At 34.5% G+C, this 15,265-nt stretch overlaps 2 protein-coding genes and 1 pseudogene across 2 annotated transcripts; 1 reads left to right on the top strand and 2 right to left on the bottom strand.

Moving 5' to 3' along the window:
* The first annotated feature begins 5,287 nt into the window (after positions 1–5,287).
* LOC142644468 (dirigent protein 23-like) lies at positions 5,288–6,093 on the top strand. Its single transcript, XM_075819074.1, is given in 2 exon segments — positions 5,288–5,645; positions 5,894–6,093. Coding segments are annotated over 2 exon segments (558 nt in total).
* A 1,152-nt stretch (positions 6,094–7,245) lies between these two features.
* Positions 7,246–8,108, bottom strand: LOC142643722 (dirigent protein 23-like). Its single transcript, XM_075818433.1, has one exon. It carries the CDS (start codon positions 8,023–8,025, stop codon positions 7,459–7,461), a length of 567 nt encoding a protein of 188 aa, XP_075674548.1. The 5' UTR covers positions 8,026–8,108; the 3' UTR covers positions 7,246–7,458.
* Positions 8,109–9,119: 1,011 nt separating this feature from the next.
* On the bottom strand, positions 9,120–14,461 carry LOC142643778 (putative amidase At4g34880; annotated as a pseudogene).
* Between the last annotated feature and the right edge of the window lie 804 nt (positions 14,462–15,265).

The raw sequence follows: 15,265 nt of genomic DNA, 5'->3' as shown, positions 1-15,265 counted from the left end.
TTCCTAGATGATTTAGGGAGTTATGGGATGGGAAGTTAAATCCTAAGGTGTCGCACCTGGATCTCCCCACTCAACTGGGCAAAGGGGGCCGTCGTGCCAGTTGCCAGAGACGATGAGGTAGTCATCCTTCATGCCTTTATTGGATTTGGGCAAACAGGAGATCAACCTAACTACGCTGGAGCGGGATTTGATGTAGTAACCTACTCCAGTGAGTTTGTGGCATTCGTACATAAAGACAACATCATGCCAGGTGAGGTTCAGACCCATTTGCTCGTTTAGAGCGTCGACGCTACCCAAAACTCTAAAAACATTTGGGGCGCACTGATCGGGACACAACCGGTGGTTGCGGAGGTACTCCCTGGTTATAGGCTTCAAGAGGGTCATCCCACCTTCTACAAAGGCTACCATTGGGATGATAACCTCTCTAGCCTTCCTAGAACCGGCCACGGCTTCCGCCGGGCAGTATTCTAAACCTACGTCGCTGGGAATACGATACTTGGCTCTAAAGCCTTCCATCCCAGCGGCGGTATCAACTAGACATTTAAACTTTCCCATCAGAAAGGAATGAAAAACTAAGTTCTAAGAGGGAAGACTGTTATAAGGGGAGCCGAGGACAGGGCCCGAGGAGAAAGGGTTAAGAGAAAAGGAATAAGAACTTACAAATTTCAAGTTGTTCAAATTTCCACGGATTTCTGCAGACAAAGGGTGATTGCTGATGTTTTGATGGGATTAGCCTCTGGGGAAATAAATGAAGGCGCAGGTTCCCGAAGCGTCACGACGTGCGGGAAGCGGCCTCGAAATTGTATTTGTCCTGCCCAAATTTTCATGGAGTAACAAGGACCGTTGGATGCTCATCTCACCGTTTAACGTGGGGGACAAGGTATAACTTACGGTAATAAATGCGTGCGTTTTTGAAAATAAAACCGCCAAGTGGCATCCTCTGGAATGCAAAACGGTCTTCACACGTGTAATTATTTACAGAACGTGTGGGGAAAGTTTTCATTTGATCAAAACCCTATTTTTCTCCTCGGATGATGAAAAATAGAGTTTTGAGGGGCTATTGTGGGGAGTAAAAGGACCCAAATGGGCATATGGGCCTTTGGACTGTAGCATGGAGGGCCGACCTGCTCCAGAATTAAACTCTACGTATTGGCCTATACGCCGAGGATCCGAGGGTACAGCCGAGGGCAAGCTTCTCTTCGGACAGATCCAAGAGAACTCAAAACTTCATTATGAAGGTCAAGGCACAACTCTGGAAAGACTAATGGTTAAAGGGGGACACCCTGAACCTTCTAGATGCACCAGTGTTAAAGAAAATATCAAGAGCAAAGGTTTCCACCTCCGCATTAAAGGCTCTGCACCTACCTCCCTGGCCGCATTGATGGGGAAGTGACCCCTGAACAGTAGGGCTGAAACTTCTAGTCACTGTCCAAAAAGTATCAGGGAAGGAAGTATTTAAGGGGGGTGAAGGCCAGAGAGAAGGGGGATCGGCAATAAAGAAAGAAACTAAGAATTGTAACTTTTAAGTAAGAAATAGAAATAATACAGAAGTAGTTCTCGGCTTACGTCCGATGAGGCCTATTTACGATTATCTTTTGTTATTTACATGTGTTTGTAACTCTTAGCCCGTTATCAAGTTCTCAGCACTTCTAACCTAGGTTTCAAGCCCACGCTTTACAAATTTTATTGTCTAAGGTTCATTGGGCTTGAGCCCGTAGTTGTCTTTGGGTCCAGGTACAATTGTGCACTTACAATATATATATATATATATATATATATATATATATATATATATATATATATATATATATATATATATATATATATATATTAATAGGCAAAACTGAGAGAAAATCCAATTAAATTTCAAATTAGAATTCAATTAGAATATAATTTTGCATCACGTGTCCTATCTAATCTAAGTTTTTAAATTTTTTGTGCTTAGTGAGTTAATTTAATGTAAAAATTGAATTTCAATTAGAAGTTAATTTTGCGCTATGTGTCCCATCTAATCTAATTTTTTTTTTAAATTTTTGTGTCAAATGAGTTACTTTAGTGTAGAAAACGAGGAGTCTAATATAAATAAACTTAAAAAGCATAATTTTTGAATGATTTAATATTTATGAGCCTTTTTTTTTGTATATATAACTAAAAACAATTCAAGTTTATAAGTTATTTATGTAATATACCATGACTATCTATGGTATATTACTAACTAGGTAATACACACACACACACACACACACACACACACACACACATTTTTAAACCAAAATTTAGAGAAAATTCAATTAGAATTAAAATTGGATTTTGCTTTTGTTAGCTTTCCAATACAAATTAAATTGTTTAAATTTTTGTTATTATTTTTCTTTGAACTAATGAGCATATTTTTTATACTATTTTTATTCAGATATTTTGTATGTGAAGATATTGAACATAACAAATTGTAATTGAGCTGAACAATATTCCCATGCACCTATTTCCATTCAATTTAGGAGATATTATTTGACCAATTTATTTTTTTATTTTGTGTTATATTTAGCAGAATTTCACAAACAATAATTGTGAATTGATATTGTATATATAATATCCAATAGTAATTTTTGAAATTATATATTACATATATAATAGTGATTTTCAAAATTATATACGTAATTGCAATGTAATGATAAACTTGCCGTAACCAATATTGTATATATAATATCCAATAGTAATTTTCGAAATTATATATTACATATGTAATGGTGATTTTCAAAATTATATACGTAATTGCAATGTAATGATAAACTTGGCATAACCAATATCATGAAAATTGTAAGGAAAAACTACTTTAGTACTCGAAATGTCATGGTCGAACTATGTCTTATATGTTTAATAACCTGAACAAACATCAATATCACCATTATAATTCATCATTCCTATGTTTAAACACAGGTTATATACTAGTTAATACAAAAAGATAAAAGATAAGAGGGATCTAAATTTCCTAACAGAAAAACATTAATTTGAAACTTTCAAGTATTTGATTAAGGCATTGAAAATATTACCATATCATATCATATGTACTAGGTAATAAAAGTTGGGATTAAAATTCGTAGTTGCGCCAAGTGGCTAATCTTACTAATTAATAAATTAATTTTATATTATTTGTTAAGATATATTTCCTTAAATTTAGGGATAATATTTAACAACTAAAAAAAACCCACATGTTGACTCCAACTAAAAGTCTATTATCAATATTTTAAGAACAACTAATTAGTAAATTAACTTTATACATTTAAACTTTAACAAATTTGAATTCGATCTATTCAAACTATGACTCTATATAAAAATTTCTAAATTTAAATCCTAGACAACAACCTATGTTTTCTTCCTCAAAAAAAAAAAAAAAAAAAACTTTTTGACTTCTACTCCAACTAAAAGTCTATTATCAACATTTTAAGAACAACTAATTAGTAAATTAATATTATATAATTTGTTATAATATATTTCCTCAAATTAAGGATAGTACTTAACAACTATTTAATTTAAATAAAACTAAAAGTCTATTATCAAAATTTTCTAAACTTAAATCCCACACAACTTATGTTTTTGTTTTTGTTTTTTTCCTCAAGTTCCATCTTATTAAATTAATATTTTATTACAATATTAAACACAAGACTAGGGATAAGATTTAACAATTATTTTAATTTAGATAAAACTTTATTGTCTAAGTTTTATAAATTTAAATTCTATCCCAACTAATAGTCTTTTATCAAAATTTTCATAAAATAATAACATTTTATCTAGCTTTTAAGTTTTGACCCAAAAAAAATTATATATCAAAGGAAAAAGGAATTGATGATGTGCTGAAATCGTCAGTGAGTTGTGGGCTCCAAAGCACTTCGATGGTTACCTATGGAATAAGAACAAATGGACCAAACCGAAGGTATCGGTGTGGTACCAGCCAAGAATCCTCCGGAAGTCAAATTAGTGAATGAGAAATCTCCAAGAACTCTATAGTAAGAAAGCAAGAGTTTTTTTGCGTACCTAAGGAAAGAGAAGGTCCGTTGCTTGTATAATGGTGAGTAGTGAACTGGGATTCCTCAGAAGTAGGGATCTTTCCTTGTGGAGGGTATTTGTTATTAGAGTTTCCGTGATCCTAGGGTGTCTTTCCATATAGGAAAGATATGTGAGCGTGATAAGGTCTTTGTATGTGATGTGCAAGATATTTCCATACATGAGTATTCGTGGGGACCAAGCACGGCCACGTGGGACCCGTCAACTTCTCCATCCTGTTGGTCTTATGGTCATCTGTTGCTTCAAGTTTTCCCGTCAGTATATGGGAGAGATGTACCTGTCGGCTTTGGTGGCATCATCCATTGAAAGTGTCGTCGGTTTATCAAAGGTACGTTACCTCTGTCATAGCCGTTTTGAAGCCTCTGTCGCCTTCTTGGATGCCGACGGTCTCGTAGAGATCGTTCACTCTCCCTACCTTCTGCTTGCAAGTCAATTTACTTTTGTCGAAAATACCCCTATCAGGAATATTGTCCAAAATGTCTTTAGTCTCTTTAGTGCTCCATGCTCAGACCCTTAATTTATGTGTCTACCAGACTCTACCCAAAAGCCATTGGACTTTTTCAGTGAAAACGTTGCAGAGCACATTACGCCTCTGCTCAGGAAAGTGTCCAAGTGTGTATTGAAGAAGACCTCGCGTTCTTAATGCCTCTGGTGCAATCAGATATTCATACCTATAAAATTGCGTGTTAACTCTTTAAAATTTACAATAAATAAATTTTGCAATTTTGAAACTTTCTAAAACAGTCATGCTTTTTTTTTTTTTTTTTATAAACCGGAAGAAAGAAATTTCATTAGAGACAAACTTAACTAATACACAGAGTTCTATATCTTAACAGTCACGCTAGATACATAATGTTTTTCATTATAGCATGATAAATTGTGATTGAAATAACATATTACTTTTATATAGACTCATCTCTCAGCGTTGGACCAAATGTTCTTGGCCACTAAATAATGTACATTCTCAGGCATAAAATAGAATCAATAGATGACGGTTAAAATAATTAAGCTGTTGTGCCTCGTGACTTTTTGTTCTCGCGGTTGGTAACTTGGTAAACTTATATATTGTTTTCTGTTTGAGCTGTTTCTTGAACATATTACAATTAGCCTAGCCAGTAGCCTCACGCATCTTCCACTATAGAAAGCCAACCTATCCTCTAACATGTTGTTGCGTGAGTGAGAGAGAATGGCAAAGCTAGTTCTAGTCCTATTGCTTTTCTCTCTAGGCATGGCCATGCAATTGGTGCAAAGCATCAAAGAAGATCCCGAAGAAGTTGATGAATGGATCCAAAAGTTCCATCATGCCAAAGAGAAAGTCTAGTCGTAGTCTAGGCTCAATTTTTACTTTCATGACACACTATCAGGCAAAAACCCAAGTGCAGTGGAAGTAGCTGAAGCATCAATAACTAAGAAATCACCCACCTTGTTTGGACTACTCAACATCTTTGATGACCCATTAACAGAAGGACCTGAACCCACCTCCAAACTTGTGGGTCGAGCTCAAGGTCTATATGGGTCAGCTGGCCAACATGAAGTAGACCTACTTATGGCCATGAACTTAGTTTTCACCACTGGGAAATTCAATGGTAGCAGTATCACTATTTTGGGTAGGAACGCAGTGCTTCATCCAATCCGTGAGATGCCAATTATAGGTGGAACTGGTGCTTTTCGAATGGCAGGGGATTTGTGCAAGCAAAGGCACATTATCTCAATCTTACGTCAGGGGATGCTATTTTGGAGTATCATGTTGTGGCTATACATTGTTGAGCTATAATAATGGAGTCTATATTCTCTTTCAAAGGGTCACATAGTGCTTGTTAATTTGGGTTCATAGATGGCATCTACAATGGTAGCTCTATTAGCCTTCTTGGCAAGAACTCGGCTATGCATCTCGTTCGAGAGATGCCAATCGTCGGTGGAATTGGGCTTTTCCGGCTAGCGCGTGGCTATGCCATTGCTCAGATGCATTGGTTTGATCTCACCACCGGTGATGCTATAGTTGGCTACAATGTTACAGTGGTTCACCAGGGCTAGATTTTTTTTTTTTTTTCAGAGTCTTGTTAATAGCCCCCTTTCTTATTTATTGTCTTCCTGTCATGATCCCTTGAATTATTGTGGTTAACTTTGGTTGGTTGGATCAATAATCTTTGAATGTGTCACTAATTCACATCATTTAAACAATTAGATGAGGAGTATATATAATACAAACAAGTAATTGATATTGTTACGAGATTTATTCATAAAGTATTTCTTGGTTAACAATTAATGGAAGATATACCATATATTTGTTTTTACCCCTTATTATTATTTTAGCACTTGAAATTGCGGAGGAAACTAAAGTTTAATAGTAAAAAAATCATAATAAACTTTATTGTGAACTTGGGAGAATATGAAGTGTTGTTCATATGCCTACTAGAAAGAAGTACGAAAAATGGGAGTAATTTCACATTCTTCACTTAGGGGAAGAAACATTTTAGTTTTGTTAATTGGAGATCAGAATCACACACTGTATATGTTTAAGACTTGAATTACGTGACCGATAATTCCACATTAGGAACTTGAATGCGATTTTGTAGCATTCGAAATTGTGCTATACGATTATCACTGCTGTGGTAAATCAATTTCAAAGCATCTAATTTCAAAGCAATTTCAAAGCATCTATGCTTAAATTAGTGTTTACAATTAAACTCATAAATCAAAAAATGACAAAACCTTTTTCATGAAGAAGTACGGAAGACAAAGTTCTCTTTAATAGTGATTGTCTCTCACGTTTCTCTCAAATTACATATTTTTATTTATTTATTTTTAAGTGTAAAATATTTTACTATGAAGAGTTTGAAACATGCTTAGACAACTTCGTTCTAAGTTGGAATAGTTGTTCATTTTATACTATTTGAAAGCGTATGTGTATATATATATATATGTGTGTATATATTATATATATATATATATATATGTATATTTCATAAAATTAAATCTCATTTTCAATTTTCTACAGCTATAAAAATTGCATTTTTTTTTTGTCAAGGACTCATTAATTAAGCTCATATATTACAAAATAAGAGTTAGTACATTCCTATGATAATAGCATGCATTGAGAGACAATATATATACTTGATGCATCGTAAGTTATATAAAAAAAAAATGGAGTTACTTAATTATAGGGAAATTAAAGCGAAATCAATATAATTCAACTCATATAAAAAAACATAAAATTAAACCAGTTCATATCAATATAGTTCTTGGGAGTTGCTTAAATAATATTGTGACCTAGAATTAGTTTACCAACTCACATCAAACACATAAAATTAAACCATAAAACATAGCACATATAAGGGGTCATGACAGGAAGACAAAATAAGAAAGGGGGCTGTTAACAAGACTGAACAAAATCTAGTCTTAGTGAACCACTGTAACATTGTAGCCAACTATAGCATCGCCGGTGGTGAAATCAATCCAATGTGTCTGAGCAATGGCATAGCCACGCGCTAGCCGGAAAAGCCCGGTTCCACCGACGATTGGCATCTCTCGAACCAGATGCATAGCCGAGTTCTTGCCAAGAAGGCTAATAGAGCTACTATTGTAGATGCCATCTATGAACCCAAAGTTCATGGCCATGATCAGTCCCATCTCTTGCTGTCCTGCAGACCCATATAGTCCTTGAGCCCGGCCCAAGAGCTTTGAATTTGGATCAGGTGTCTCAGTCAATGGATCATCTGCCATCATGATAACACCAAATAGTGTTGGAGATTTCTCAGTTTCAGTAGCTTCAGCCACCCTAACTGCACTTGGGTTCTTCCCACTGAGTGTGTCATGGAAGTAGAATTGGAGGTTGGTCACTGTCTCCTTTTTCCTCTGGAACTTAAGCCTTGTTGCCCATTTCTCTTCCTTGAAGCTTTGAGCCAATGTGATGTTTGCTACTAGGGAGAATAGCAATACTATTAGTACAACACTAAGTTTTGCCATTTCTCTCTTCCTCAATTTGACTAGCAAAGTTTTGTGAAATAGATTAAAGGTTAGGGGAACCTTTATAGGGGGACATGTGGGATTTGGCTCTGCGAAGTCTTATATAGAGCATGTGAAACTGAAAGCATCAGAGGTCGTTTAACTACAATAGGAAGAAATAAATTTTTGCCACCCCTTTTAAGGGGTCCACTTTGTTTTTTGGGAGGAGCAACTTCCTTTTTTAATTTACAAAATAGACTTTCTCTAGATCTGTCTTTCCTTACTTTTGGAGGGAAGAAATTGAAAAATATGACCCAAATCTATGAATCACTACCTATGTTTGAGTTTGACTAAAGCTCAATGATTTTTTTTTCTTTTTTTTTTGTTAAATTATTTTAAAAAAATCTTACTATTAATTTTATTGTAAAATGTTTATATATTTACATGGTAATGAATGTGATTAGTGTCATTTTAAGTTTAAATTGTTTCTATTTTTTGGTGATTTAAAAAAAAAAATCAATTATAATTCTTGTGATTAGTAACACGTAAGTTTGTATGATTTATATAATAAAATTTTGTAATATGCTTACTATAGAAGGGTGAAAGCAAAGTATGACACATTATATTAAATACACAAAGTGATTGTAGCCTAAGAAATTCTTGCACAAGAAAACAAGAATTTCAATTTGTTTGGTTGCCCGACTCTAATGCACATTCGCTCACCTAACCAAAGAGCATGTTATGTTTCAAAAAAGGTAGGCGCTTCTTGTTCACGTAATTATGAACTCTTTCCCTATTTATCTGCTAACAGTGACATGACTAAGATGATCATCTTAGGGTCCCATTATTTGAAGCCATGATGCATTTGATCTAATTGTGAATGGTATCCAAGGTGAAAAGGTTATGTCTGACACTGTACATTCTTGGCACGATAGTTGCTCTACAATTATAAGTGTTTGTAGAGTATAGAGAACAAAAATTAGGATTCAAGTCTCCAAAAAAAAGCTTTACACATATATACATTAAAATTAGGATATAGTAGAATTCTATCTCATATTAAAAATAAAAAAAGTTAACGTAAACAAAGTAAAATTTGCGATAAACATAAAGATTGATCATAACTTAGGACAATATCATTTTAATAATGAGTTGATCCCAAAACTTAATACACAGTATTTGCCATTTGTCCATATATGCCAGCAAGATTATTAGCCCAACTTGATTACATTGTCGCCATAGTTGAACTGTAGTTGATATATATATCACCACAAACTAGCGTAATCAAACCTAATGATTCATAAGTATTAATGCAAGTTCTAAAATTTTGAATGGAGGCTAGGTGTTTAGGCTTCAAGGTTTAAATGAAGGAGGCTTCCTAGCTAATCTTAGTAGCTTGCTCGAAGCCATATGAAATTTCAATCAACTTCGGCTTTGAACCTTTCAGTCCCCCAAAGCAAACACCAAATGGCACACCTTTACTATCATATCCTGCAGGGACACTAATTCCAGGGAAGCCCCCAATTGCAAGGACAGAATTAACACCAACACCATAAGGTCCTAAAAATGGAGTCACCAATGCATCAAGGTTATACTCTATCATCAACTTCACAAAACCATCTCTTGTCAGCCTTGCCATATCTTGTAATGCTGCCTTCTCTTTGTTACTAGACCCATTTGTGGCTTGAGCTTCTAGAAAGAGGTTCTGTCCATATTCCTTGATCTTTTCCTGCATGGCCATGCTAGTAAATCTTCATTATTTGTGGATGTGCCTTACCTTTGTTGGCAATAATGAAAAACATGAAGGGAGCAGAATATATTGTATAGGATGAAACTTACAGACAGTTCTTTAATTAGTTGCTGTAACTTGGGTTTTCATTGAATTATATAGTTAAATTTAATTGTTTTATAAAAGATAACACCTTCTTTATTCAAATAGACAACCAAATCTATAACACATAAGAATTGAATTTAAGTTTGGCCTTATTAGAGTTGCATTGGTCAATAAAGTACATAGTTAAACTTGATTGTCTTTGAAAATGATAGCACTATATATCTTTACACTATTTGTTCAATTCAACTGTAGGGTTAAGTTCAATTAAGGAACCTAAGACACAACTCCTAAAGATTTGTATCTAAGTTCTGCTTTATTGAATAATGCTTCAATTTCACAACTGTTAAGTTGGAAAATTATTATTAATTCTCATATTTTAGCTTTTACCACTGATGCATTAACAACTTCTTGTTAGTTGTGACTCTAAACATATTAAAAATAAAGTATTTATGTAAACATACTAACCAAATCTGAGAACTTCCTGTTGAAGGCTATAGCATCAGCCAAGGTACGCACTGGGGAAGCCACCAGTTCTTTTAAATATTTTTTCCAGGCCTGTTTGAACTCTATCATCAATGCTGTCCGTTCTGAGGTGCCAACATTCAAGATAGCATCAATGTTAGCTATTTCAAGATTGTTCACCAAAATTGCACATTCTTTCCTGAAATTTTGTGGAAAATTATGTACCAAGTTAGGATAGTACATCAGATAGGGCGAATTTCTAGCTAGCTTGTATGTTATGTTACGTACCTTAGTGTATCAAGATGCTGTGCAAACATTTTTTTTAAGAAGGTGTCATTGCCGAAATTGTAATAAGGTTTTCTCACTATTCCCAATCGCTTCCCCTTAAGACCATCAACCTTCAGAAATTGTTTATATCCACCATGAGGAATATGTACTTTGATGCTTCAATGGTTGCTTTATCATTGTAGTCTAGACCAACAATCTCATTAAGAATGTAAACAGCATCTGATATAGTCCTGCAAATGGGCCTGTTCTATCCAACATGAAATGGGATATATATATATTTTGGTTAAGGTAACCATCATATCTCGAGGGGAATTAATGATGAAAGTTAACACAATAATAACATTATTATACAAGAGAATCAAGTTAAAAAAAAAAAATTCAAGATAGAGTATATATATTTTCTTTCAAAATTACACATAATATTACTCGTTAGGTTTTAGATGTTACATGTGTTAAACATAATGTAATTATGAGATTAAAGTTTGGCCAAAAGCATGTCAAGAGCTGCAAGTGAACTCAAACACACTTGAGCAAAAGCAAGACTTACTGGAGTGGAACATTAAAAGCAGGGAGAAAATGGGCATTTGCCCATTTCACCAAAACATTTTAGCAAAATATCCCATATTTGAAACTATTTAGGAAAATACTCTTGTTTTGAAATTCGATTTTTGGACAATTGAGTTATAGCGAACTGAAAATTAAAAAAAAAAAAAAATTCTGAAGAACTCGAGTTCCATGAACTCGAGTTCACCCTTGAAAAAATTTAAGTGGAACTTGAGTTCCATGAGCTTGAGTACTTCACATGGAACTCGAGTTCTAGATTTTTTTTTTAAATCCACGTTTGCTATAACTCGATGTTCCAAAAATTGAGTTATACATTTGAAACTTGATTTTTAGAAAATCGAGTTTCAAAACATGGGCACTTCCCTAGTTAGTTTCAAATATGGAGTATTTTGATGAAAAGTTTATAAGAAAGGGGTAAAAGCCCATTTTGGCCTTAAAAGCAAACAAAAAGTTTGTTGAGTCTTTCACTCAAAACTCACTCAAGCGAAATTGTTAAGTTTGCATTAGCTATTAACCTAGATTTGTTAGGATAATTAATCATTATAGTTGTAGCTCATCATATGTATTGAATGCCCCCTTATCAATATCTAGCAACTGACTATGGTATCCAACTTTTATTGTTCACACATGACTTATGAGCATGTGGATTTCTCATATAGTTGGTGCTGCTGACTATTTGATATGACATATTTGATTATGCACTATTTGATATTTCTTATACAACTAACAGATACCTAGTATTCTTCTTTACTAGCAGGGTAAAGGATTCTGTTTGTTGGATGGTTAGGGATTCATTTCCTACTCTCCAACAACATCTAGATTTCAGAATGGGTAATGCTGCCATGATGCTTCTCCAACCATAGGAACAATTTGGTGACTCAATAGCATCAAGAAAGTGGGACCATGGGAAATATCTAGCTTTAAAACACTGGTAGAGAAATGAGTCTTTTCCTTGTAACATTCTCCACCCTTGCTTGGCTAGCATAGCTAGATTGAAGGATCTCAGGTCTCAAAATCTCATTCCATTATTATATAAGACGAGATATTTTGTATATCATGTAATGTGTGGTTGTAATTTTTTTTTAGCACTGCTTACAAACAGTTCATTATCTAAACATTTTGAATGGCGTTAAGAGTAGATATAAGTAAATTTATCATTTATATTAGAAAAAAAGACTTTAATAACATAAGATAATGTAATTTTATCAAGAATCTACCAACATTATATTGAGAATGTGGCATAATTTTCAATAAAGCAGCTCATCTTTCTACACAAACCTCTCCTCCAATGCATTGTCGAAGTGGACTGAATGGACCAAAGTAGATAAAATGAACCTAAGTGGACCGACTGGACTGAAGTGGATTGAATTGGACTAAATTAGATTGAGTGGCCCGAAATTGACTGAAGTGGACTGAATTGAACCAAATGGACTGAAATGGACCAAAGTGGATCAAATTGAACTGAAGTGATTTGAAGTGAACTGAATGGACTGAAGTTGACTGAATAGACTGAAATGGACCGAACTAGATCAAAATGGACTGAATGGATCAAAATGCTATGATGATGTGACTTAACATGAGCATAGCAACAATAAATATTACATTTTAGCTTTCACCTTTAAATATTATGTAGATTGGAATTATACAACCAATTGGAATTGAGCTTGTGGGTGAAATTTTTAAATTTTAGTTTCTCTTTTACTAATAGACTTATTTTTACAGCAACCACAAATTCCTTATTTATTTGACTATTAGTGAAATGACCCCAATAAGCAAAGAAAAAATCTATTTTGATATAGAAGATTGTAAGTTTACCCAATAGTGTCCTGCCTAGGAGAGATTGGGACGACCCCAGCGCGGCTTGTGAGACCAATTGTTGGTTTAATGCCCACAACTGAGTTAGAACTGGATGGGCAAACAATAGAGTCATCTGTCACAGATCCCAATGACACTGCCACCAAATTTGCAGCCACTGATATAGCTGATCCACTACTTGACCCACATGGATCTGCCGATAGAACATAGGGATTCTGCACATCATCACAAAACATTGATGTTGACACCTTGTTCATGTCTTTCTTTTCTGAACATACTATCATGCACATCTAATGGTTAATTATTTCATCCAATTCTGATTACATACCAAGAAAAATTGGCCAGATCCAGATTATATGATATATGTGGATGAATATAAGTGCTAAATGTGTTTCAACATTCCTATTCATACATTCTTCTCCTATAACAATTGCAAACGTTTTTAACTCTCTCAGCATACATTTATATATATAACCTAAAACTATAACAAACAAGAGGGAAATAAAAACCTGCAATTGAAACTCTACATGCTACTGTCTACATGTATTGACTTAGACAAGAATTTTATCAGTTATTTCAATTAAAAAAACAACGTTAAAACAGCACCATTTGCTAATATTGGACTAAATTGACGAAAAATAAACCTTAGAAAATAATTTATTAATTGAAGTAATAGTCGATAGACTGAATGAACAAGGAGAACTCTATGGAGACACCTTAATTGATGCCTAATTTCACGACATTTTTTAGTGTCAATTGTAGATTGGAACACAATAATTTTACTTTTCTTCGAGTATCAGTAGTGATTTCATATGTAATTGATGTAATCCATCACAAGTTGACACACTATTATGGTGTGAAATTAGGCGTGGACACAGGGACGACTGAACAATCCATACAATCTGACTATTAATTATACATTGAATCAATGCGAGTCACGTACCTTTCCTTGGCCACCTCTGCCGCTCCAACCATTGGTTACAGATTCCGACCTGAATTGAGACCACTCGCTTAAGCTAGCCTTTCCTATGATGAGCCCCAGCTTTCCTCAGCTTGGTCACCACTCCAGCATCCTTAGGCACCACTGAGCCTAGCAGTGCATAAGAGCCAGCCGTAGTGTTCAACTTGTCCTTGGTTGCAATATTATCCTTGAGCAGAATGGGAATACCATTTAAGCCAGAGAGTGACCCAGGTGCTTTTGAATTGCGCTCGGAGTCAGCCTTAATAATCAGCTAGGTGTAGTGCTTCTGGGTTCACCTCTATGACCCCCTTAAGGATTGGGTTGAGTCTGTGTATTTGTTTTAGGTAGAACTCGACGAGTTGCCTTGAGGTGAGTTGGTTTTGCTTGAAAGCGAGTTGGATGTCATGTACACTTGCTTCTTCGATTGAGAACCCATGGCCTGTGACAGTACAGTGCGACCCAGATGATAATATAGATAGAAGAATAAGAAGCAGTGATGAGAAAAGACAAAATTGTGGCTTTGAATTGGTAGCCATTGAAATAGTTAACTGATCAGTAGGTGAATGCTTTGGAGCTTAAAATGACTTGTTATGATTGAAGTAACATTATATTCATCTTATTTCACCCTAACGTTTATGAGATTGTCACATGATACATTTCTTTCACAATATGCAAGACGCACACATGTTAAAGAGATGTCTCATAAAATTGACTAATAAGATAATTTTTGTACTAATACTACCTTTATCATACACTAATTACAACATATTATGTTAGTAATTGTAAAAAAAAGTTGCAAAAAGTGTTTTTTCCCTAGACTTATTGTTATAATATACCATGTTTTCTCACTCGAAACATCTCACTTTCAGTTTAATTAATTAATTTAGTATATGTACAACTTTTTGAACTCTAATTACTATTTTAGGGAGTAATTGTACTTTTGCATAAGTTATTTTTTAATCCTAATAATAAACTGATAAAAATAAACTTTTTAAATGAGCATGCGTATGGTATGTGATTAAGGGTCCGTTTGGATAGAACTTATTGCTGAAAACTGAAAACTGAAAACACTGTAGCAAAATAATTTTTAAATGTGTAAATAGTACTGCGGGACCCATTTTTAATAAAAAATTGCTAAAAACGTACATGAACAGTGCGCGCATAGTGCGCGTTGTCCCCCCGCAGCAGAAAAAAAAAAAAAAAAAAAAAAAAAAAAAAAATCAAAACGCAAAACGCAAAACGTGAAAACGTGTATCCAAACTCCACCTAAATGGGTGCCATAGTAAGCAAGTTTTAGGGGCGAGCAAAAGCTGATGGAAACAACGAAGGCCTTGCTCTAA

This window comes from Castanea sativa, chromosome 7 (genome assembly GCF_040712315.1).
Source record: "Castanea sativa cultivar Marrone di Chiusa Pesio chromosome 7, ASM4071231v1".
Taxonomy (NCBI): domain Eukaryota; kingdom Viridiplantae; phylum Streptophyta; class Magnoliopsida; order Fagales; family Fagaceae; genus Castanea; species Castanea sativa.
This window is presented reverse-complemented; position numbering and strand designations above follow the sequence as displayed.